The 25326-nt window shown below is 34.0% G+C and overlaps 1 protein-coding gene across 2 annotated transcripts in view; it reads right to left on the bottom strand.

Moving 5' to 3' along the window:
• GABRG1 (gamma-aminobutyric acid type A receptor subunit gamma1) overlaps positions 1-25326 on the bottom strand; it is an 83628-nt gene that overhangs the window by 13845 nt on the left and 44457 nt on the right. For both annotated transcript variants that reach the window (XM_073891603.1, XM_025887586.2), the window contains exons 4-7: positions 10689-10909; positions 9791-9873; positions 6443-6580; positions 6166-6318 (exon numbers count right to left, since the gene is read on the bottom strand). In XM_073891603.1, the coding sequence (XP_073747704.1) occupies positions 6166-6318; positions 6443-6580; positions 9791-9873; positions 10689-10909 (595 nt within the window). The remainder of the gene's footprint in view (positions 1-6165; positions 6319-6442; positions 6581-9790; positions 9874-10688; positions 10910-25326) is intronic.

Raw genomic sequence — 25326 nt, forward strand, 5'->3', positions numbered from 1 at the left:
GATATAAATATTGAATCATTATGTTGTACTCCTAGAACTAATATAATGTCAATTGTATTTCAATAAAAATAAAAGATGGCATTAAAGAGACAGAAAATGCCCATCTTTCTTTCTTCCTCATAGCTTTCTGCTGGAATGGAATGGCCAGAGCATCAACAGCCATCTTAGCACATTACATAATCGTGAGAATTAAAATCATCCACAACATAGCAGAAAAGTAGAGGGAATCTGAGCCCCTCACCCTGAAATCACCCTTTGACTACGTACCTCTGGGCTTCTCACATGAAAAACAAATACTCCTCTACCTAATTTAAGCTACAGTGATTTGAGGTTTTCTGCCACATACAGTTAAAATTAATCCAAACTAATACGGTGTTTTCTTATACAATAACTTGAAATAAAGCTATTTTTTAATCTCAAGGTTTAAGCAAAAAATACAAGCAAGATTACGTCAATGGTACACTTAAAAAGCACAGAAAAAAAATCTTCATATTTTAAACAATTCGGCATATAAAATTGGGTATCTCCCTGGGCCTCAGCCTTGTGTATGTATCTCTGGGTATGTCTGTTTCTCTTTAGTCGTGGCTTTCTTGTGGTTGTTACCACTGCTAATCTGGACACTCCTAACTCACGGCTGTACATGCTGTATGTCTCCTTACCTAAACTGCTATAATTCTCATTCTCTGTCTGCTAAAATATGGCCCCATGAATGGAATTATGTACTCTCCAAAGAGTACTTAAAGTAATGTCAAATTCTTCTTAATTTGGCCAATTATTTATACAGTGACAACATCTGTGATGAAGAAAAAAATAGAAAGGGTCTCTTTGATATAGTAAAGGCAATACCACCTTTATTCTTCATGTCTCCTTTGAAACATGCCCCAATAATTTCTCTTACACACCTGTCTTTTTACTTTTATCATCGCTTAGGATTGAAAAAAAAAAAGTAAAGACAGGAGTATGATGGATTGGGAGTCATGGTGGCAAATCTAGGTTCAAATTCTGACTTTTTTATCTATTAGCTCTGTGATCTTAAGGAAGTTTCTTAACTCCTCTATGCCTTTCATCTAAAAAACTGACACAGCAATATCTTGCTTAGTACTTACAATACATTTATACATAAGGTATTTATTTTATTTATCGGTTAAGGCAGATACTTAGAATATTGATTTTATATCTACCTTTCTAATATTAGCATTGTAAAGCTACAATTTCCCCTCTAAGCAAAGCTTTAGTTGCATCTCACAAATATTTATATGTGAATTTCTAATTAAAATTTAGCTTAAAATGTTTTCCAATTTCCATTTTGACCCAAGGGTTATCTAAAAGGTCATTTTTAAATTTCCAAATAGATAAGGTCATTATTATCTATATTATTTATATTAATTCTTTTTTTAAAAAAAATTTTTTTTAGAAAGGGGGAGGGAATGAGAGAGAGAGAGAGAGGCTGGGAAAATCCCAAGCAGGCTCCATGCCCCCAGCATGGAGCCCGACTTGGGGCTGAGTCCCACAATCCTGAGACTGTGACCTAAGACAAAATCAATAGTCGGACATTCAACTGACTGAGCCACCCAGGTGCCCCTATTTATATTAATTCTTAATTTACTTCCATTTTGGTCAGAAAATATACTCTGGAAAATTTTGGTCTTTTAAATTTTATTGAGATCTGGGTTAATGCTCCATATGCACTTGAAAATATGGAATATTCTGTAGTTAGGTATAGTCTTCTATAAATACCAATCAGTAGTTGATAATTTCATTCAGATTTGCTACATTTTCATTGATTTTCTTCCATGTACTTGTTCTATCAAAGAGTGAGAAAGGATGTTAAAATATCCAAATATAATTACAGATTTTTTTTCTCCTGTTATTCCTGACAATTTTTGCTTCAATTATTTTTAAACCAAAACTACAACGCTAGGCATATGGTAAGTGCTGATTTCCATGAATAAACAAGTCTTTCTTCTTCCTCCCCTTATGCGGTTTTTTCTGGTAACTGACTAAATCATAACATTGCTACACTCAGACAAAGGTAGATTTCCAAATGTATTCCTGGATTCCATACTTATGTCCCAATTTACTAAAAAAACCCTTAAAGACAATGTGTGTTTTGATTTCAATATTAATGACTGCATTAAATTTCACTTTATTAAAATACTATTACATTTCTATTCATAAAGAATGAAACCTACAGCAGAACTTAGCTTTCAGACATTTATTTATTTTATTTAGTAATTATTATCACCATGGTTAGCTTAAAAATAAGTGGATTTCCTATGAAAATATATTTGAATCCATGATAATAAGAAAATATTTGGGTTATTAAGCAGATTCATTGATATATTTCCTGCTCAAAATCCTACAAGTCACATTGAGAATAAAATCTAAAGCCCATAAAGTGACCTACTAAGCCTATATGATCTAACAATTAGCCATATCTCCAATCTCATTTTCTACTACTTTTTGGTCAGTTCCAGCCATAGTTGTCTTTTTTCTGACCTTCAGTCATGATGGCAAGGAAGATCCCACTTTAGGACCTGGTGGTTGTCCCTGTCTGGCCTTTCTTTCTATCACATATCCACCAGGCTAGCTCCCATGCTTCACTGGGTCTCTGCTACCTCCTCAAAGGGGTGTAGCCTGACTCCACAGGATAAGATAGCAAACATCATATTTACGCACATCCCCTGCCATTCTCTTTCCATTTATTTTGGTTTCTCTTCATAGCCTCATTACTCACTGACGTTCTATACTCTTTATATTTGTACATTACCTGCACACCCCACTAAAACATGAATGCCATGAACATGGGGATTTTATAGCTACGGTTCACTGTTAACACTGAAGCACTTAGAACACTGCCTGTTTCGTAAAAAGCATTTGGTAAATGTTTGCTAAAACACAACGTGGAATAAATAAGCTCGGGAAATTGTACTTCAGTGACATATATATGTATGTATGTATGTGCATATACTTGTTTTAAAAAAAATCTTGAGCTCCAAATACATACGGCTCACAATTATAAGAGATATTCTTCAAGTTAGATCTGGCTATGGCTTATCTTTATAGTCAATATGCTAATATTAAAAAATATGAACTCAGATAACAACACAATTCCACCATTGGCTATTCCCTTTGATGACACCATGGCATTCTTTTTGGCTTCATATAAATATTATGGAAGAAGCAAGGGCAAAAATGAACTATTGGGACTTCATCAAGATAAAAAGCATTTGCACAGCAAAGGAAACAGTCAACAAAACCAAAAGACAACCGACAGAATGGGAGAACATATTTGCAAATGACATATCAGATAAAGAGCTAGTATCCAAAATCTATAAAGAACTTCCCAAACTCAACCTCCAAAGAACAAATGATCCAATCAAGAAATGGGCAGAAGACATGAACAGACATTTTTCCAAAGAAGACATTCAAATGGCCAACAGACACATGAAAAAGTGCTCAACATCGCTCGGCATCAGGGAAATCCAAATCAAAACCTCCATGAGATACCACCTCACACCAGTCAGAATGGCTAAAATTAACAAGTCAGGAAATGACAGATGTTGGCGAGGATGTGAAGAAAGGGGAACCCCCCTACACTGTTGGTGGGAATGCAAGCTGGTGCAGCCACCCTGGAAAACACTATGGAGGTTCCTGAAAAAGTTGAAAATAGAGCTACCATTCGACCCAGCAATTGCACTACTGGGTATTTACCCCAAAGATACAAAGGTAGGGATCCGAAGGGGTATGTGCACCCCAATGTTTATAGCAGCGATGTCCACAATAGTCAAACTATGGAAAGACCCAAGATGTCCATCAGCAGATGAATGGATAAAGAAAATGTGGTATATATATATATATATATATATATATATATATATATATACAATGGAATATTATGCAGCCATAAAAAAACACGAAATTTTGCCATTTGCAACGACATGGACAGAACTAGAGGGTATTATGCTAAGCTAAATAAGTCAGTCAGAGAAAGACATGTATCATATGACCTCACTAATATGAGGAATTCTTAATCTCAGGAAACAAACTGAGGGTTGCTGGAGTGGTGGGGGGTGGGAGGGATGGGGTGGCTGGGTGATAGACACTGGGGAGGGTATGTCCTATGGTGAGCGCTATGAATTGTGTAAGACTGTTGAATCACATACCTGTACCTCTGAAACAAACAATACATTATATGTTAAAAATAAAAAAAAGAGGATAGTAAGAAACAAAAAAATGAAGAGGGGGAAATCGGAGGGGGAGATGAACCATGAGAGACTATGGACTCTGAGAAACAAACTGAGGTTTCTAGAGGGGAGGGGGTTGGGGGGATGGGTTAGCCTGGTGATGGGTATTAAAGAGGGCATGTTCTGCGTGGAGCACTGGGTGTTATGCACAAACAATGAATCATGGAACACTACATCCAAAACTAATGATGTAATGTTTGGTGATTAACATAACATAATAAAATTAAAAAAAAAAAGACAGCTGCTGATCTGATTTCTAACACCATCGGTTAGTTTTGCTGTTTTAGAACTTCACATAAATGGGGGCGCCTGGGTGGCTCAGTCATTAAGCATCTGCCTTCGGCTCAGGTCATGATCCCAGTGTCCTGGGATTGAGCCCCACATTGGGCTCCCTGCTCAGCAGGAAGCCTGCTTCTCCCTCTCTCACTCCCCCTGCTTGTGTTCCCTTTCAAATAAATAAATAAAATATTTTAGAAAGAAACTTCATATAAACAAGCTTATAGTATGTATGCTTTTGTGTCTTGCTTATTTGATTCAGCATCCTATTTTTGAGATTCATCCATATTGTAGCTCTGTGTTGTGTATCAGTAGTATGCTCCTTTTTATTACAGAGACGTATTCCATTGGCCATAATTTACAATTTACTTATTCATTCACCCATTGACAGACATTTGGTTATTTCTTGTTTGGGGCTATTGTGAATAAAGCTGCTATAAACATTAAAAAATAAATAATCCATTCAAATTTTCTTTGGGAAAAAATATGAGAATAATATTTAAAAACAAAAATGTAATATTTAAGTCATATTCATGGTAGCAAACAAAGAATCTGAAATAATTTATTTACTCTAAAGTATGGTCTAAACATAAAATAATTAGAAATAATAATAATAGTTTAAATAGGAAACAAAACTTAGGTATTAAGTACATTTTATTCACTGGCTATATGTACATTTCTCTTTAGACTCCCAAGGGTACTGCATTTTCCAAGTTTAGAGCTGGGTGCCTCAGGCTTTATCTTGCCACTTTTATGTGATTTTCATTTTACTGTATTTATTAATACAGCTATCATAGAAACCACAAGAAAACCTCCCTATTGTTGAAAACAGACTGTCCCAACTTTATATTTTTTAAGACACAATTATCAGTAGTGTGATTCATGTCTTGCACTGATCTTGGGAATGAAATTGATCAATAAGTTGTCTTTGTATATCAATACAAAAATGGATGCTATTTTCTTTTAAACAAACGTATAGTAATTAGACACATTTTTATATGATTTTGATTATTGCAATTGATTGCTAAAGAAAGAAACCAAAAGTCTATTTTTTCAAGTATGAATTACAAATTACCCTTTTAATCAGTGTTATTGTACAGGCATCTCTCAAAATATTCATAGACTAATTACACATTTTATAGATTACAGAAGCCCAGAAGTTTCTTGTCCCTTTCAGTGACTTGCCCTTTAGAAAAGTTCACTGTTGATTAGCACCATTGTAAGAGCAGGGGATTTCAAAGCCTTCTAAACACACATCGGTTAATAAATGCTGGCTATCAGTGATTCAGCTAAAAAATAAAATAAAATCTTGATGAAGAGTGATTAAAAATACAGACCAAATTGAGATTCATGGATTATGTGTGGTTTTTGTTTATTAATTCCTGCTGAGTATTTATGTTTCCTTTGAACTCGATTAGCAGGAAAAATTTTAAAAATTCTGAAATTTTAAATTCTTTGTGATTCTGTTTCCTACTTGTTTGTCATATATTCATTTCAACATTTCATAAAGCACTAGAGTACTTGTATATTTTTGCTTGATTGTAATGTAGAGGAATATTCTAATACATTCAACTATAAACTTTCTTCACATTAAAATGTTTTAACAATCTCATGACACTATAGCATAATATTCGTATCATACCAAGTGATGTTCTTGCAGGTACTGCATCTTTATTGATCCAAAAAGACACCCAGGAAAGAACAACTGTCAGGATACACGGAATGTAGGTTTGAATAGTGAAATATCCCATTCGTCTGCTCAGGTCAAAAAAAATTGTCATGATAATATAATCCCCTGGAAGAAAAAAACAGTTTTATTTTTGCTATTAAAATATATAAAAGTATAGATTCCAACCTATAATTTAAATCCATAGTCATTTGATGCTAGCATCATTCAGTGATTGGTGTTTCCTTCTTACCAGAGATTGTGTGAGAAATTTCAGTTGAGTTCCGTAACCCTACAAATGCAAACTGATATAATCTCCAGTATTTAGGATCAGCCACTTCTACAGAAGGTTTTTTCCACTTATACTCAATTTCATTTTTAGGGTACCCATCTAGATAAAATTAAAATAAAAATATATGGATTAGCAAGATTCAAGTCTGTTACTGTTACAATACCAATATTATTCCAAGGCAAGTTCTTTGAAATTCATGTTTGTATTATAGGTATGTCAAATATAGAAAACATGGCATAAAATATATGTGTATAGTTTAAAAATCATATAATGATTACATAATGATAATCCATGTAACTCCACTTAAATAAAAAAATAGAATCATGCTAGTGTCTCGGAAAACTCACGTGTCCACCCCAATACAGTAGTCCCTCTTGTAAATAGAGGTAACCACTAACTTGATTTCTGTGATAATCCTTCCCTTGTGTTTTGGTTATAGATTTTCTGATATGCATTTCTGAAACATACAGCTTATTTTAGGTTCTTTTGAATTCTACTTGATTGTTGCCATACTAGATGCATTACTTTATACTTTACTTCTTTTGATATGATATTTGTAGTAGTCATCCTTGCTAATGTATGTAGCTTTAGCAAATTTGTTCCATCATAAAGATGTACTGAAATTTATCTATTTTACTGTCGGAGACACCTATAATGTTTCCTTTTGGTCAATAAGAACACTGCTACTAGTGACATTACTATACATGCCTCACAAAATACATAGTGCAAGTTTCTCTGGGATTTATACCTAGGTATGGAATAGCTGGGGTCATGGATTGCATATAATTTCTACTTTATGAGACAGTGCCAATCTTCTTTTCATAAAGAGTATACCAATAAATTCTCTCACCAGCCAGAGTATGAAAGTATACTTGGATCCATATTCTCATTTAACTTGATGTGGACAGTCTATTTTTGCTGGTCTGTAAGCTAATTTTATTTCACATTTTCCTGATTATGAATGAAACAGTCATTTTTTCATATGTTTATTAGATTCTTAGGTTTCTTCTTTGGAGAATTGCTTGTTGAATCACCTATTCCTTTATTGGGCTTTCTCTCTCTCTCTCTCTCTTTCTCTCTCTTTCCCTTTTTGGTCTGAATTAGTTATATAACCTGAATACTAGATCTTTGTTAGTAATTTGTGTTGAAAATGTCTTTTTCATCTTGGAAGTTGCTTAGCATGGAGGTGTATTCTTTCAAAAAAAAATTTTTTTTTCTGCCACATGTCAGAAAAATCCACAGGGACTTTTCAGAGTAATCAAGTGATGGAAATTTGGGCTATAAATTCATGTGAAGGTGGGTTTGTAATTATATCCTCTCAAGGAATTACTTCACCCTAGTATGCTGATTGCAGAGGCAACTTTTCTTTTAGACTTTAGTATGTTTGTACATACATACACATGTGTGTGTTGCTTCTCCATGTTACCTTAAGCATCCAGCCTTTGTAACCCAGCTGCATGTAGAAATTATGTAATATTAGAACCCTAATCCACAAGGCTGTCAAAGTCAAAGCTCAAATTTACCTTGTTTGGCAAATGTCCTTGGGTCAAAAGTGACTATAAATCTTTCTGGCTTAATTTTTTATGCTTCAATTCCTTCTTGGTGATTTCACTTACATGTTTTTGAGAAGATTTTTAATAATATAAAGTTTTAAATTGTTTTCAACAGAAGAATTGGTCTACTACATTACAGGAACAGAATTCACTATCAACTTCAAAAATTTTCAAAAACATTGTATCACTTTGTACCAGGATATCCTCATCAGCCATTCAATGAAATAGCTCATCTCTCCACTAACCTATTAAAAATCTGTTCTCTCTTTTCTTTTTTCATGTCTTCTTTCTTGTTCTATCAGGCTCTAACCTTCCTGCTTTTCCATAATTTGTATTTTTTTTAAACTATCATTATCAATGCAATAGAATATAGTCATAGTATATGAGTGTGTGCACTGATAAAAATAGTGAGCTCGTTACTTAACTATTCTAAATGTAATGATATTGACTTTTTAAATGGGGATGTATTGAAATCTTTTGAATATATTTGTTGTGAAATTAGGCATAGAAACCTTAATTCTCTGCTGGATCCATGTAGAATATTTCAAAAGTTAGCTATGATTATTATATTTATGTCAGTGATAACCAATTGGATTCACAGGGACAGATTATTAATTTCTAGCAATGACAATCAAAGCCAAAGAAATATCACACCAAGAATTTAGTTATGGTGTCTAGGAGGCAAGTACAATAATTGCTAGATTTTCAAATATTTGCCTTTCAACTATTCCTTGAGTGCTTGGATTAATCAAGCCTTTGTTATGATTTGGCTGTTTTACTCATTGAGAAGTTAATGTTAGAAAATTAAAGCAGTGAGATAGATTATAAATTTAAAAGGACATTTTAATGAAACAAAAATCTTTAAGAAAAGTCAAGAAAATCATTAATAAAAGCAACAAGAGATATTTGGGAATTTTGTAAGTGAAGAAGCAGGATAATACTGGTGAATACATAAAATCTAGAGTGAATAAACTTTAGAATGTGATATATAAAGAAGTCAAGTTTCAATAGAAGGAAAATAGCAGACAATTTGTGTATATAGGCAATAACATTTTGTAAACGCATTTTACATGTTTTCAAGACTTGTTCAATTATATATTATCTAGAAAAACACTTTTATAAAAATATATGTAAACAATAAATGTGAAATAAAATTGATATTCATATACAAAGATAATCATTTTCTTGGAACAAAATACTCTTTATTTTCAAATTATTTAGTTCTAATCATTTCTCTGTGTTTCAATCTTTCTTTTTAATAAAATAAGCTTATTTCTACCTTGGTTTTTCCAATTCATTAAAGTCTTCTCAAAGATTTGCTATTCACGCAGTAAATATTATTCACCAAACCAATCTTTGAAACATATTTTAAGAGCCAATATAATAAAGTTAAATCTTGCCTCAGGGAGATGAATAAAATTTGAAACAATATTTTATTCATGGCAGTGTTAAAACATTTGAACACAAACCTATCTTCAGGACTACTTTAATCAAAATAGGAAAAAGACACTGGATAAAACCAAAGTGTGTGAGCAAAAATATAATTAAATATATACATTTACTATGCATTTATTGTCACTTTTTAATTTAAAAGCAAGAAAAATACATCATTTGTAACTGTTTTATCTGAGAGACGAACATAATCCACACTTCTGAAAATTATATGTTATATTTTCTCTCATTTTATTTTACACTTTTAAATAAACAGAGTCTGAGGCTGAAATTCTATGAAATTATAACATATTTTGTCACTTACAGCTTGAAAATTCCAGTGGGCAAGAATGTTCATCCATAGGAAAGTTATGAAGCTGAAGATAACATTCTGCATTGATTGTCAATCTATTTAAATGAAAAAATAAATATTAAATATAAGAAATAATTTCAAGCATTAAAAATCCTTTGTCTAATTTTCAAGAATGATTTTGGCCTACAATAACAGACTGTGATATATTAGAAAATAATAATAATTGTAATGTCTCAAAGTTTTGGGTGGTGATATTATAGCATTCACGAGTAAGAAAATTCTAACATTTTCCTCTCCAGCCAACTAAGCTGCCACTGTATATATTTCAGTATAATTTCTGTTTACAGTTAAAAATTTATACTTCAGGATCACAACAAACACACACACACAATTAACAGAGTATACATGATTAAGCATGGTGATTGTTTTCTCTTAAATTTTCATGAACTTCTTTCCATTAAGGATGATTCTTAATAAGATTGGGATGATTCTTGATATGTTAAGATATGTTCAAGACAATGAATTGAAACTTGAATCTTCTTTTAATCCTTTCTTAGGAGTGTTTTACTACCTTATTGAATTTTATAGCAGGATTGACTCCTAGAGAAAATCTCAGTCAACCATTTGCATTATGGGTTAAAACACATAATGGTCACACCACACCCTCCTATGTTTCAGAGGAGGGGGTATCAAGAGATTTTTTTCTTTGCTTTTAGTCCCTTTCATATACCAGTTACTCTGAGCTTAAAAAAAGAAAGTTTCCAAAATATTCCACCACTTTAAATTTTAGTGTATGAAAGGAACTCCATACTTCTTTCTTTGTAAAACTGAAAAAGGAAAATTTGTGAATTGATCAAGTATTAGTATGGAAAATGAATTAGAACAACTACATTTTTTTAAGTAGTATTACCTCAGAGTATATAGAACTCGTCCATCATTCCAAATTCGAAGCAGACGATTAGGAGTTGTTATCCAATGTGCATCAGATTTTCTTGAGTTTCTGAAGAACGTGTCAGGAATCCAAATTTTCCCTACCATATTACTGTTAAGCATAAGCACTTTCATGGTACTGTTGAATTTTAAACGACTGTCAAACCAGGTTTGCGCAAAAATTATATCTATTGTGTATTCCTGAAAGATAAAAAGAAGGGAAACAGCCTAGAATAGTAAAGTCACTATTTTAGATGTTTTCTTCAGATGTTTAAATTTTTACATCATAAAGTTTCCGTAAGTAAATAGCTCTTAAACTCAGTCCTTTCAAATAAAAAAGTATGCCATTATCTTAACCTTCCTCTTTGTTTACCTGAGTCATATAAAATAAAATCCAAAATTTCTAGTAATAACTGCTTCCATCGTGGCTTTATAATTGTTTTGTAAATTTTACTCAAGATTTTATACTATGTGGGATATAGCCCCACATATTATACATATAATATAAAATATAAAATATTTTATTTTATTATATAAAATATAAAAGCAAATTATCTTAATGTTAAAAACTATATTAATTTTTGTGATATTTACATGAAGTTGAAGTTAAAAAAATCACAAATAAGTACAAAATCAAGATGCAAATACTCACCAAATTATCTAAAAGATCTCATATTGTCTTTTGTCCAAAAAAATTAATTACAATTATGTAGATCCATCGTTTTCAAATGTTTCAAAACAATCACACACATGCACACACCGCTATTAAGTGGGTATAACATGCCAAGTATTATGTTGAGTTTAGTACATAACCTGTCATTAAAGCCTCACTGCAACCCTGTGAAATAAGTACTGCTATAATTTTTATTTTTAAATCACATTTATTGAGCAATACAGAAGTAAAATAATTCTCCCCCCATCACAGAGGTAAACAAGCAGATGATAAGGAGACTGAGTCACCCCAGGCTGAATCCCAAATCCACATCCACAACAACCACATATATTGGTGGTCCTAGTGGAGCCTGATGGGGCCAGGATTAGAACACCAGGCTATGCCCATTATCAGCAAGTGACTGTAAACAGGAAATTGCATGGTTCCGAGAGAACCTTCAAGGGAGTGATTAGGTATTACCTACCTTTGCATCCTGACAAAATGCCTGCCATATTATAAGCATTAAAATTGATTTGATAAAATTAATGAATAAGAATGCAGTAATTATCAATGCTATTGAGGAAAGTGATTATATGCATGTGTGTGTATAACTTTGATATTAAGAGAGAAATAAAAGAGTAAATTGAAAAATATGAGGTATTATATGAGTTACTTGTGGTGAGAGAGGTTGGTTGCTCACTCCTGATATAATGCCAGCAACTGGCCAATTTACCTGGATGGACATATTTAGTATAAGAAATGGAAGTTTAATTGAGAGTTTGACGAATGAAGATTTGAAAAAAGGTAAGGAGAATAATAAATAAACAGACTGGAGTCAACTTGTTAATAGGGGAGTTGCATCAAATCCTAATTTCCAGGCAGAATATTTATAATTGTAATTTACGTGACTAGAATGTGAGGAAATAGAATAGAGAAAGAATATAGACTAGAAAGGAAAACCTTCTTTTATGTATTTCGTTTTTTCTTTTTATTTATTTATTGAATAAATTTGACAGGTAACATTATGTAATTTTCAGGTGTATAGCATACAGCATACATAAAGTTACTTCGATACATTTATATACTGTGATCGGATTGCCATTGTAGCAATATTTATCATATTACATAATTACCGTACATTACTGTCTATATTCATTATACTGTGCATTCGATCTCTATGGCTTATTTCCTTATTACAAGTTTGTATCCTTAAACACCATCATCTTATCTACTTTGGATGAACAGTGTCGCAATTTGGGAAAAGCACATACATATTAATAATTATTTAAAATCCAACAAAGCCTTAGACATTATGCAGTTGAGTATGAAATGTGCTTTATAAAGGGGTTAAGCAATATAGATAAACTACTGTGAATAATTTTTTTATAAAATATATTTTTTAAAGATTTTATTTATTTATTTATTAGACAGAGAGAGAGAGAGAGAGAGCACAAGCAGGGGGAGCGGAAGGCAGAGGGAGAGGGAGAAGCCGACCTCCCGCTGAGCAGGGAGCCCGATGCAGGGCTCAATCCCAGGACCCTGGGACCATGACCTGAGCCGAAGGCAGACACCTAACGACTGAGCCACCCAGGCGCCCCTACTATGAATAATTTGTCCATATTATAATGTAACGTGTGATCATTCAGTATTCTACCCAAATATTTAGCCTCTACTGTGTGTCATTGTTTTGCACGGACGTAAAGACATAAAGTCCTTAAGCACAAAAACACTTGCACCATGATCCCCTCCTGACATAGTCTTGATTGCCATGAGGCTGCCAGAATGATTTAGAGAGAGAGATGATGAAAATTTCGTTTCTTCCAACTTGGTATGGAATGGCACAGAATCAAGTTGTGCTGTGGCATGGAGGTTGAAGGTGCTTCTGCAAGCAGGTAAGCCCTATTACATTCCATAGCCACCAACTTGCTGATGTCCTATCCATAACTCAAGCTGAGTGGTAATGCAAGACGTATCTCATAATACATAATAATGAAGTATATTTATTCTGTAGATGCTTAATCATATTATTTAGTAACATCAATGGATTGAACATGCATTTAGGGGGCCAATGGGCCCTCATATAAGGTATCACTGGTGTACTTTCTCCCTGAATCTTGTGGAAAATCCTTGGACAGGTTACAACAGTTACCTTTAACCCTTATTCTGACCGCCTGCTTCTCAGGCCAGATATCTTTTCTTTGGAATAAATTATGACTTATCTAAACAACCACTTCAACTTAGCCATTCAGAGTCTAGCAGTGTAACCTGTGTTAATGACATGGCTTCTGGTTTTAACAGTAAACACAAATAGAAGGAAACCTTACACTCATTCTATGGTGGAGCCTAAAAAGAGTATTTAATAACATTATATGGCAGAATTACTTTGTACTTTTGTATGGAATCCAACAGTAGAAACTGCTTAAGATAAAGGATGAGGCTTACGTACCAGGATTATAGGTTGGCAAAGACCCAACATTGGTTGGTAAAGGGAACATCATGCTACCTGCTAAGTATACTTGACTGCAGTGTTCCTAACTCATAGGGCATTAATGGCTGCACTTGTGAGGGAACTAACATGTGTAGGGGTGGGATTTAGCAAGCAGCTGTGAATCCTGCTTAGCAACTGACGGGATCTTTTTTAGAATACCTGTTGATAAAGTGTTAATCTCCATTGAAAGAGTTATGAATTCTAAAGAGTAAACTCTGAGCAGAGAGTCTTGGGGGAAATGGGAAAATCTTTCTACCCATAATTATTCCCTCAATCTAGCACGAAGAAGAGAAAGATATAGAGCGTGTGTCTTGATAATCCAACTTTCTTAAATCCTTTGCAGATGCTAATACCTCCAAGCTCTTTTGAATTGCTAATCCTTAATAAGTGCTTCCCTGAGATAAGAAGGTCATTAAAGTCTGTGCTATTTTATATGTAATCGAAAAATCCAATTTCATTTACCCATTCTATTTGTATAACTTCCGGAAAATGATCAAAGTGTGCTATTGTTCTTCGTGTTCTCATTTAGAGGTTATAATTATCTGCATAAGAAATAAGCAAAAGAAACATGAAAAGGAATGTCCATTCACTCAGGACAACAAGTACAATAGCTTCTAGTATAAGCATTTTGCAGTAAGGAACAGTGCATTTAACATTCGAGATCCAATGTACATTATGACACTTTGTTTTCTTGCAAGGTAGCTGAGAAAACAGCATTAGTGAATAAAGGTGAAGAAGTGAGTCATCTTGAGTTCTAACTCAGTCAAATCAAAACATAGTTGATGAAAGTGTGTGCCCTATAGTCTTCTTACTACGTGGTCAGACTTGCAATTATGCACATGTCTCACATTTAATTGAACTAGTTAATTCAATATTATTGTCTTTCTACTAATGGAAGAAACTTCACACAAAATGCAGACCTGCCTAAGTAATTAATAGAGGCACATAATTTCGTCATGAAGTTTGTTTGATCCTCATCTGGTCTTCACACCCTGGCATTAATCTCTCCCTAAATTATCTATTCCTGTGGCCAAAATAGCATGCTGGGCCAAACAATGGTTGACAGTACATTAGATACTGAGGCTATGGACATGGAAGGAAGGGGGACAGACATAGCTAATACACAGTACAAATAGCTTTAGTGGGAAAAGTTCATACGTAGCTGCTCCACTTTGCTCAGTTATCATAAAAGCCCTGATTCTTGATACTATCACAATATGGTAAGTAAAATCTTGGTATTATTCTAGTTTTCAAATAGAAAAAGAGATAAGGAACAAAGATGATATGTCAGGATAAACCACTGAATTCATCCAGAAAAACATCGAGAGATATTTAAAAAGTAGACATGAATTCTGGGTTCAGTTACCAAACTTTTAGGCTCTTACTTTTATGTCTCTAAATGTAAATTGCCAAAAGAACATAACATCATGTGCACTCATCAGTTCACTTTTTAACAAATAATTTTCAGTGTTTAAGCTACTTCTATGTTGTTCTGGGTTTACAAAGATGAAAATGGATCCTACCTGTTATGAATATACCATATATAAAATAAAAATTAGAAATTAATAAAACTTAGGAAAGGTACAGTTAAAGAGAAATGGAAACAGTAGAGGAAACTTAAGGAAGGCTTTATGACAGAAGTTGTATTTAGCCTGAACCCTGAAGGATATATGAAATTCAGATACATGCTGGGGTCAAATAATAAAAGTGGGGAGGAAGTAAAGGTAGTAAAATGTAGGGCATAATGGGAAAAAAGAATGTAAGTCATATATAATGAAAAAAGTGGTGCATTTTCTGTCCATCAGGGAATGTGCATTCCTCAGATACACAGAAAATTCTATATCTGGAAGAGTGTTTGAAAACAATTATCTAAAATTACCAATTACCAATAATTGACTCTGGAACCTAGACACAGCTCCATCCCCACGTATTGCTGAACTGAGTACTATGAACTGAGAGTCCCAATACTTCACGTGTTAATTTTATGCACCATACTTAATAATGCATTTCCTATTAGATATTTCTTCTATAATAGTCAATATACAATTTCTTTTTTTTTTTTAAAGATTTTACTTATTTGACAGAGAGAGACACGGTGAGGGTAGGAACATAAGCAGGGGGAGTGGGAGAGGGGGAAGCAGGCTTCCCACGGAGCAGGGAGCCTGATGTGGGACTCCATCCCAGGACTCTGGGATCATGACCTGAGCCGAAGGCAGACGTTTAATGACTGAGCCACCCAGGCGCCCCCAATATACAATTTCTAAGAGTAAAACATCAAACTTAAATAATCACAGACAACTAAACCTTAACAAAGGATTTACAAATAAAAAAAAATTCCCAGGCCTTAAAATGTTTATAATATACTAGAGAAGATAGAGTTAGATTCTAGATTTATATAATAAATCATGTAAAATCTGGGGTGGGAACAATCCTTATGAATTGTTTCAGTCAGGGTTCTCCAGAGAAATAGAAGCCATAAGATGGATGGAATGGATGGATAGGTTGATGGATGGATGGACAGAGACAGATACAACAAACAGATTTATCTTAAGGTTTTGACTCAAGAAATTGTGGGGACTTCAAAGGCAAAAACTTGCAAGGCAGGCCAGCAGACTGAAGAACAGAGAAGAGTCGATGTTTCAGTCTTGAGTCAGAGACCAGTCTGGTAGTAGAATCTCTTCTTCCTGGAGGGACCTCAGGACCATGAGAAAAGTCTCATAAAGCCTTATCTGATTGAATGAAACCCATCCACATTATAAAGGATGAGCTGATTTACTCAAAGTCTACTGATTCTCACATGTAAAAACTGTCTTCACAGCAACATCTAGACAAATATCTGGGTACCATAGCTTAGCCAAGTAGACACATAAAATAGACCATCACAGAGTTATAACAGTAGGAATGGACATTCATCGATGCAGGAAGCTTTAAAAAATTATGCATGTGTGTACTTGCTAGACAGATTAAAATGACTAATTTTTGTGGCAGGAAGAATCATATTTCCCCAGCTCATGTTTCTGTGTAAATCTACACTCTTCATTTTTTTCCCATCTCTTACTCACTCTACCTCTCAGAGAAGTCTGTTCCATATTGCTCAACTGGCTAAATGTAATATATTAAAAAATCATTTCTTAATAAATTCTTGTCTCTTTTCCATTCTTTGAACTCCAAACTTGATCTGAAAAAACTCTCTCCAAATCTCAGTGGAAAGTTAGAGTCAGCAGGTGCACAGCAGTGCTGGCAAAACCATGAGTCCAGATCCCTAACCCTATTCTACATCCCCACTTCAATCACTAATTAGAAAGGTTTGTTTGCCTGTCTTCTACGCATGTTTGTCAGTGGATTCAGAATCTGCGCAGAGAGATAAAAATAGATTTTTTGGTCCTTTCAAACACCAAATATGCTCCAGAACATGTAGATTACCATTTTTTTCCATACAAATATCCACTTGTTAAGAAGTTCTCAGATTCAATTTTGGCATTGCATAAAGGTAATAAAATTTGGAATTCTGTTTTTCAACTACAGGATTCCCAAATCAGGTCATACGATTTATGTTTATTTATGGCATATGTTTTACAAAGTAATTCCAAAATGTTATCTGCCTTAAGATTGCTGCATGGGATCAAACACACAATACTGCCTATCCCCTGTACCATTCATGGGAGAATAAGAGGTGTGGCTGTCCTCTTCCCAGACATGTACTGCTAGGATGAGAAAAGTCTTGGACATGTCAATAATATCTCGATCAGTCTACCATGAGAAATCCATTACTTCAGATCTTGAAATTTTAAACTATAAGGTCCTCTAAGCATTTATAAATTTGTGAATTTAACCTTCCACAGTTACGCATTCCCTGAGAAGTTTCATCAAAATTATGACCTACTGATACGAAATATCACACGGAAGGACAATTTCTTGAAAAAATTCAAGGAGCTTCCCCAATGCACATGCATCAAAAGGTTTACTGTCATCCCGCTTTTCCGAGATGGATACAAAAGAGGAAGGGATATGCACTTGAAGTGTGTGGCATCTGCAACACAGGGAGTTGAAGTGAGAAACAAAGACAATCTGGAAGGCAAAAGAAAGGCTTTCTAGATTCACCATAGCACTGCATCAATCACAAAGACCGAAACTTAAACGGCTGAAGAAAAAGCACCCAAGTGAAAAACCTAACATATAATCAAGAGAAATCCAAATTCTTTTCAGTATGGATAGTTGGACTATTCTGAATTCATGAGGTGAGACTGCATCTAGAGGAGGGCAGTTTAGTGTAGTGATTAAGGATGAATGCTACCATTGGGAAGTCTACTGGGGTTTGAATTCTGAATATAACAATTTTCAGTTGACCTTGAGTAAATTTCCCAGCTTGTTATGGCTCACTTCCTTCTCTTGAATTCCTGCTGTCTACAGTACATAAGGTTCTTGCAAATATTTAACATAAATTACTTAAAACAATGATTTCACACATAGTAAGTATTCTATAATATTACGGTCATAATAATGAAGGAAAGACATCATATCATTTTAAAAAGGGGACAACAGGGCCTTTGCAAACATTCCAATTTGCAAAGATTATAAGACACAGCCATGTCATGCCTCCTCTGGAAGACATGAACATTTTATAGAAATAGTTTTATTTTTGAGGAAATTTCTTCATGTATAGAGACAGTCAGTTCCAATACCAAGATTCTAAGTCATAAAAATTGTCTAGCTTCTGGAAAGCTATAAATATTCTTATTACTAGCTCATTTGCAGAATTTGAATCAGCTAGTCAGTTTTTGTTTCATGAAATATTTGGCCCACTCAAAACTTGGGACACCAACAGAGTCTTGTTTTTCTCCTACCTCAGTGGCCACTCCTTCTCAGTCCCTTTTGCTAGTTCCCCTGCATCTTTCATATGCCTAAGCAATGCAGTGCTCCAGTTTAATAATACTCAGTTCCCTTCTCTTCACTCCCAAGATAATCTCATCCAATCTCATGACTGAGTATCACGTATATAGTCTGAAGAATGCAAAGGCTATATTCCAAGTGCAAATACTTCCCTTGAAATCCCAACATGCATGTATAACTGCCTCCTTAATGTTTTTATTTGGATAGCTAATAGACACCTCAGTCTTAAAATTTCAAAATAGAACTCTTGATCTTCAATATCCTCCAAAACAAACAAAAAAAAAAAACCAACAAAACAAAACAAAACAAAACAAAAAAAGTCTTCTCTCTCTTCTCCATTTCATTAAATGACAACTTTATTCTTCCAAGTTTTCAGTGAAAAAATCTTGGACTCATTCTTCATGCCTCTTTTACTCTACAATCCCACATCTGGTCTTCAAAATACCTTGGCATCCCCATTTTCAAGTTATTTACAGATTCTGATAAATTCTCATTTGTTTCACCATCATCAACTTTTTCCTTGATTATTGTGATTATTTGTAACTAGTTTCCTGCTTCCACAATTGGCTTCCTATAGTTTATCCTTCACTCAGAAGGATAATGGGTCTCACAGAAAATACTAAGTCATATCACTCCTCCAATCAACACTTTTCTATCACATTCCTGTATTCAGTCAGGCAAAAAAACAAAAAACAAAAACAAAACCCAATATCCTTTCAATGTATTAAGGACTCCAGATGATCTGAAACCTAATACACCAACTTTTCCTACCTCTTTTAACCCTTGTTAATTTTACGACAAACACTACTGTTCTCCTTGTTGCTCCATGCACATTCTTACCTCAGAGCCTTTGCTCCTGCTATTCCCTCTGGCAAAGCACTCTCCAGGTATCTGCTTGACTTTCTTCTTTAACACTGCTGATTTCTATTCAAATGTCACCTAATGGGTGACACTTCCTTTGGCTACTACATGCACTAGAACTAGAACTTCACCATCATCCTGACCCTTCTTCCTATCAAACGTTTTGCCTCATTTCTCTGTATTCATTCATTACCACTTCATATGTTTTATATTTACTTATTTTATAGTGCCTCCCAACTAGAATGTAAGCTCCATGAGGGTAAAGGGTATTTGATTATTCAATACTATAACTTGAACTCCTTTTTTTATCAAGCATTCTTCTTTTATTTATTTTTTATTTTTTTATTTGAGTATAATTGACACACGATGTTACATTAGTTTCAAACATATAACATAGTGATTCAACAACTCCATGTGTTAACATACTCAGATCACTGCAAGAGTAGCTACTTTCTGTCACCATGCAATGCTATTACAATACCATTGACTATATTCCCTATTCTGTACTTTTTATTCATTCCTATGTCTTTTTCATTTCATAACTGGAAGACAATATCTCCCATCACTCCCCCCTCACCCATTTTGCCCAACCTCTACATCCCTCCCCTCGGGCAAGCCTTGTGCACTCTTGGTGGGAACGTAACTTGGTACAGCCACTGTAGAAACAGTATGGAGATTCCTCAAAAATTAAAAATAGAAATACAATATGATCCAATAATTCCACTACTGGATATTTACTCAAAAATAATAAAAACACTAATTTGAAAAGATATATACACCCCTATGCTTATTGCAGCATTATTTACAATAGCCAAGATATGGAAGCAGCTCAAGTGTCCACTGATAGATGAATGGATAATGAAGATATGAGATACGTGTATATATACACACACACTATGGAATATTACTCAGTCGTAAAAATGATGAAATCTTGCCATTTGTGACAATATGGATGGATCTAGAAGGTATGCTAAGTGAAATAAACCAGACAGAGAAAGACAAATACCATATGATTTCACTTATTTGTGGAATCTAAAAAACAAAACAAATGAATAAGCAAATGAAAAGCAGTATCAGACCTGTAACCTCAACTCTTAAAAATAGGGGCGCCTGGGTGGCTCAGTTGGTTAAGCGACTGCCTTCGGCTCAGGTCATGATCCTGGAGTCCCGGGATCGAGTCCCGCATCGGGCTTCCTGCTCAGCGGGGAGACTGCTTCTCCCTCTGACCCTCTTCCCTCTCATGCTCTCTATCTCTCATTCTCTCTCTCTCAAATAAATAAATAAAATCTTTAAAAAAAAAAACTGCTTTAAAAAAAAATAGTGTCTGGCATATAAAAGATAATAAATAGTTGTTTATGGGATAAATGGACAATACATATATTTTAATCCCTGGTGTCTATAATGCATTTGAATTAATCTTCAAGAATTAGGCCAAAATCTCATAAATTCATGCCTGAGTTCATAGTTACATAGGTCTATAATCTAAACTGGAGTTATACAAATACTGTTACCTCTGCAACATGTGAGATAATGTTACATTCTAAAGGAGGAACCTATAAATACACAGCATGACATCTGGAAAGAAATCATCTTCATTACCATTAAAAACATGGTAAGGGATTCTCTGCAACAGATGATTGATATTCAAGGGAGGACTCTGCTTCCTAGAGAAGCCCTATCACCAATGAACCACCTGTGTTCCATCTACATGGGCAACATTTACTGTTGATTGGTTCAGTGCTAGATAGCTAGATTCTTTGCTCTGTGGTCTGAGTGTGACAACTATTCCTGCATCTGTAGTTACACTGTATTAAAAATATATTCCTCTATATTTGTATATTGACATTTGTTAAGAGGATAGATCTCGGGATGCCTGGGTGGCTCAGTCAGTTAAGCACCTGACTCTTGGTTTCAGCTCAGGTCATGTTCTTGCGGTTGTGGGATCGGGCCCCGCATTGGGCTCCTTACTCAGAGTGGAACCTGCTTCAGATTCTCTCTCTCTTTCTCTCTCCTGCTCAGTCTCTCTCTCTCAAGTAAATAAATAAAATCTTAAAAATAAAAGGAAAAATCTCAAGAGCTCTCACCACAAACACACACACAGAGAAAAAGAAAAAAAAAAGGTAACTATGTGAGGTGATGGATACGTTAATTAGCTCGATTATGGTGATCACAAGGTGTATGTATATCAAAACATCAAGTGGTACACCTTAAATATATACAATTTTTATTTGTCAATTATACATCAATAAAGCTGAAAAAAATTTCTTGCTGTTAAAATTAGTCTTCCTATCTAAGCAAGATGGAACATTATATTTGGAAATGATATATTTAGAGAGAATCTGCATGTCTCAGGTTTTAAATTATTTATATTAATTACCACTTTATAGATTCTTTCCATTGTCCATATTCTTAAGGCAGAAAATGAATTTTCTGACACTGCCAGTCTGCTGCTAGAATGGCATTGTTTGTACTGCTTTAGAAGCACTGATTGCCAGTGTTTACCTCAGTAGTTTGAATATCATGTGCATACCAGAAAGCTGAGTGTTCTTATGAGAAAATCCAAGGTTTAGCACACAATTTGCAGAATTTCCATTATAGATATTTGTCATAATTTCCATAATAGCAAAACATCAAATGTCAAGACATTTAAACAAGTTCTTTCTCCTTCACATTTTAATTAAATTGCAGAGCAAATGATGTTTGTTCAGATTAACTACCAATCTAGGCCTAAAACGTTAGTATTTTATTAAAATCATTTCCACTGAAAAATATAAAAATAACGTACTGAATAAGAGATAAGGCACTGTATTTTAATTATATGCACAATTTTAAATAGATGTCAGATAATCAACAAAATGATTCTGGATACCTCAAAAGAGGGTATTGTAGTGAGAAGTTGTGATGTAGTGTAAAGAACACTGGTTGGATGGAATCAGGAAATCCTACCATAGTTCCAAATCTGTGACTTTCTACAATATAATGCTGACCAAGTCACTTATTCTGGCTCACTGGAAAAATGAGGACAAGAGGCAAGATCGTTATTATAATCATTCTGAGCTCTAAAGCCTGGTGATCGTGAAAATATTGTTGATCATGAGAATGTTATAAAAGGTTAGAAATTAATTTTAAAAATGTTTTAAACATGGGGCGCCTGGGTGGCTCAGTCATTAAGCGTCTGCTTTCAGCTCAGGTCATGATCCCAGGGTCCTGCGATTGAGCCCCGCATCGGGCTCCCTGCTCGGCGGGAAGCCTGCTTCTCCCTCTCCCACTCCCCCTGCTTGTGTTCCCTCTCTTGCTGTGTCTCTCTCTGTCAAATAAATAAATAAATTCTTAAAAAAAATGTTTAAACATAAGCAAGGATAAAGGCTAAAATGAACATGATGTTTTTCAATGACCCTTCCCCGTAAAATTACTTTGAGCTATATGTGTTTTTGTTACTTTCATTTAATCCCACTTAATTTCCGCTAAATTGATTGTTGAAAATGGCTTCAGGCAACGGCCGCCAAACTTGGTTGACTAGAAGTCTTTGAAGAGCATTTCAACATTATAATTCCAGATCCCTGTCATGAATTACTGAATCAGAATCTCCTGGAGTGATGACAGAGAATTCAGATTTTTCTTATAAAGAAAAAAAAATATTATTTTCTTATATATAGTTTGGGTTATAAAGGTTGGGAAGTTTTTGACAAGATTCTATCCTTTCCTCAATCCATTTATATACTATATCCACTAGTTTTTGGCATAGCAAAAAAAACAAAAAACAAAAAGAATAAAAGAAGAAAGTAAAAGAGAGAGAGAGAGATCCTTGCTGTACAGAATAATAGATCTCTAACTGTGAACCTTAGGGCATTCAAACACCTTTTGCAGTCAGTATCTACAGATGGGAAAATTTATGTAGCATTCCCTCAAAATGAACCATGTGGGCTGCCATCTCTCTAAATATAAGCTCCCTTTATTGATCAGCATATGAGAGCTTTGTGTGTGTGTGTGTGTGTGTATTTAAGAAAAGTTTGGTTTTTAACATTCAACTAAAATATGTGCCTCTACACAATTTTAGAATGTAGCCTTCTAAAAGCATGAAATATTAACCCTTTGAAGTTACCTTAGGCCATGTCGAAGTACCACCACATGTGCAAAACTGCCTTTTCTTAGACATTTATTGTTTTGTAATGTTTTTATATTATTAGCAAAGCATTAGCACTTGTCACTCTCCTTCTATAAATAAATTTTATATTGAGATACAAAACAATTTAAGTTGTTGCCTATTAACTTTGGGTTCAGTATTGAAAGTCCTTGGTAGGTACCATAAAACCCAAATAATTCAATTTCAAACAAAGGGGTAAAAGAGGAGGAAACAAGAGGTATCTCTGAGTCAAATATAATAAATGAAATAGTGACTTAGAGCAGCTGGGAAGAAAACAAGGCTAAAACCAGCTATTAATCACATGTATGAAAGTCACGAGTTGAAACAACTCTCTAGACCCTCATTCTGCCAGAACTTTCCCTTTTAAGCCTAGCCTGAGGCCAGATCTACCAAGTAGTATGGACTCATTCTACAACATTCTATATTTACTAATTCATAAAGGACTCAAATTGTAACTAACCCGGGACTCTCTACCTTGAGGCATATCATTAGAAAAGAATTCAAAATAGATAACCTCCAAAATCTGACCAAGATGTATCAGAGATCTCAGAGGTGTTTATACACATATTCTAAGGAAATAATTATGGGTGGCCAAAGGATTTTGATAACATTACTTTTAATCACAACAAATTGGAAACATTCCAATTGTTAAATAATGGATTATTAATATATTATGGTACAAATGAATCCCCTAATATTATGTGATATTTAATGACATTTTTAAAAAAGTAATTAAGTGGAATAACAGTCATGATATAATAAGTGGGAAGATACAAAGTTATAAAACAATATGTGTAATATTATAGCATTTGGTAAAACTATCTACATAAAGATATTAAAATGATAGTAACAATGGTTACACTGAATAATTATAATCTAAATTTTTTTCCTTTGGTCTAAGTGGAATTTCTAATTTTCCCATATTGGACATGTATTTCTTTTATAAGAAGAAAAAAAAACAATTTTTATGGTTTTTTTTTTTAAGAAAAAAAAACATAGGGTCACCATTTGTAACTTAAAATAAGTATGGGCTCATACACTGCATTCTTCCTGGCACTTCCCCTTCTGTTTTGATATGATCTGTATTTTTTTAGCCATCTTCCCCATTAGGTTTTATGCCTCTCTGAAGGAAGGAGGTCCTGTCTTTTATAACTTAGCAGCCAATACACCAACTGTCACAAGACAGGTAGTAAATAAATATAAGACAAACAAAACCACAAAATAAAAATTAAAATGAATTTGTGTACATCAAGAAATAATAAAATTATTTTAATAAGTTTTGGAGATTCAGAGGTTAATTTAATTTCCTTAATTTTAGAACTTTAACTTCCTATTTATGGGGCAAATGAGCATACTGGTTCAAAGAAGCATAGAGATGAAAATAACACTCACTCGTTTATAAATTTTAATTTTATCTCTGCTAGTGTTGAATCAAAAAGTACGTAAATTTTATGTTTTTTTAAGAAGAAGCTTATGAAGAGAAATAGATTTTAGAGTATCTAAGGCCAACAAAATTAACATAATGCAGAAATAAAAAAAAATTAAATCCATGGAAACAAGCCTTAAAATATTGTACAAACCAA

The sequence above is a fragment of the Callorhinus ursinus genome, unplaced genomic scaffold (assembly GCF_003265705.2).
Source record: "Callorhinus ursinus isolate GAN/ISIS: 27379988/994484 unplaced genomic scaffold, GSC_fseal_2.0 scaffold4, whole genome shotgun sequence".
NCBI lineage: Eukaryota > Metazoa > Chordata > Mammalia > Carnivora > Otariidae > Callorhinus > Callorhinus ursinus.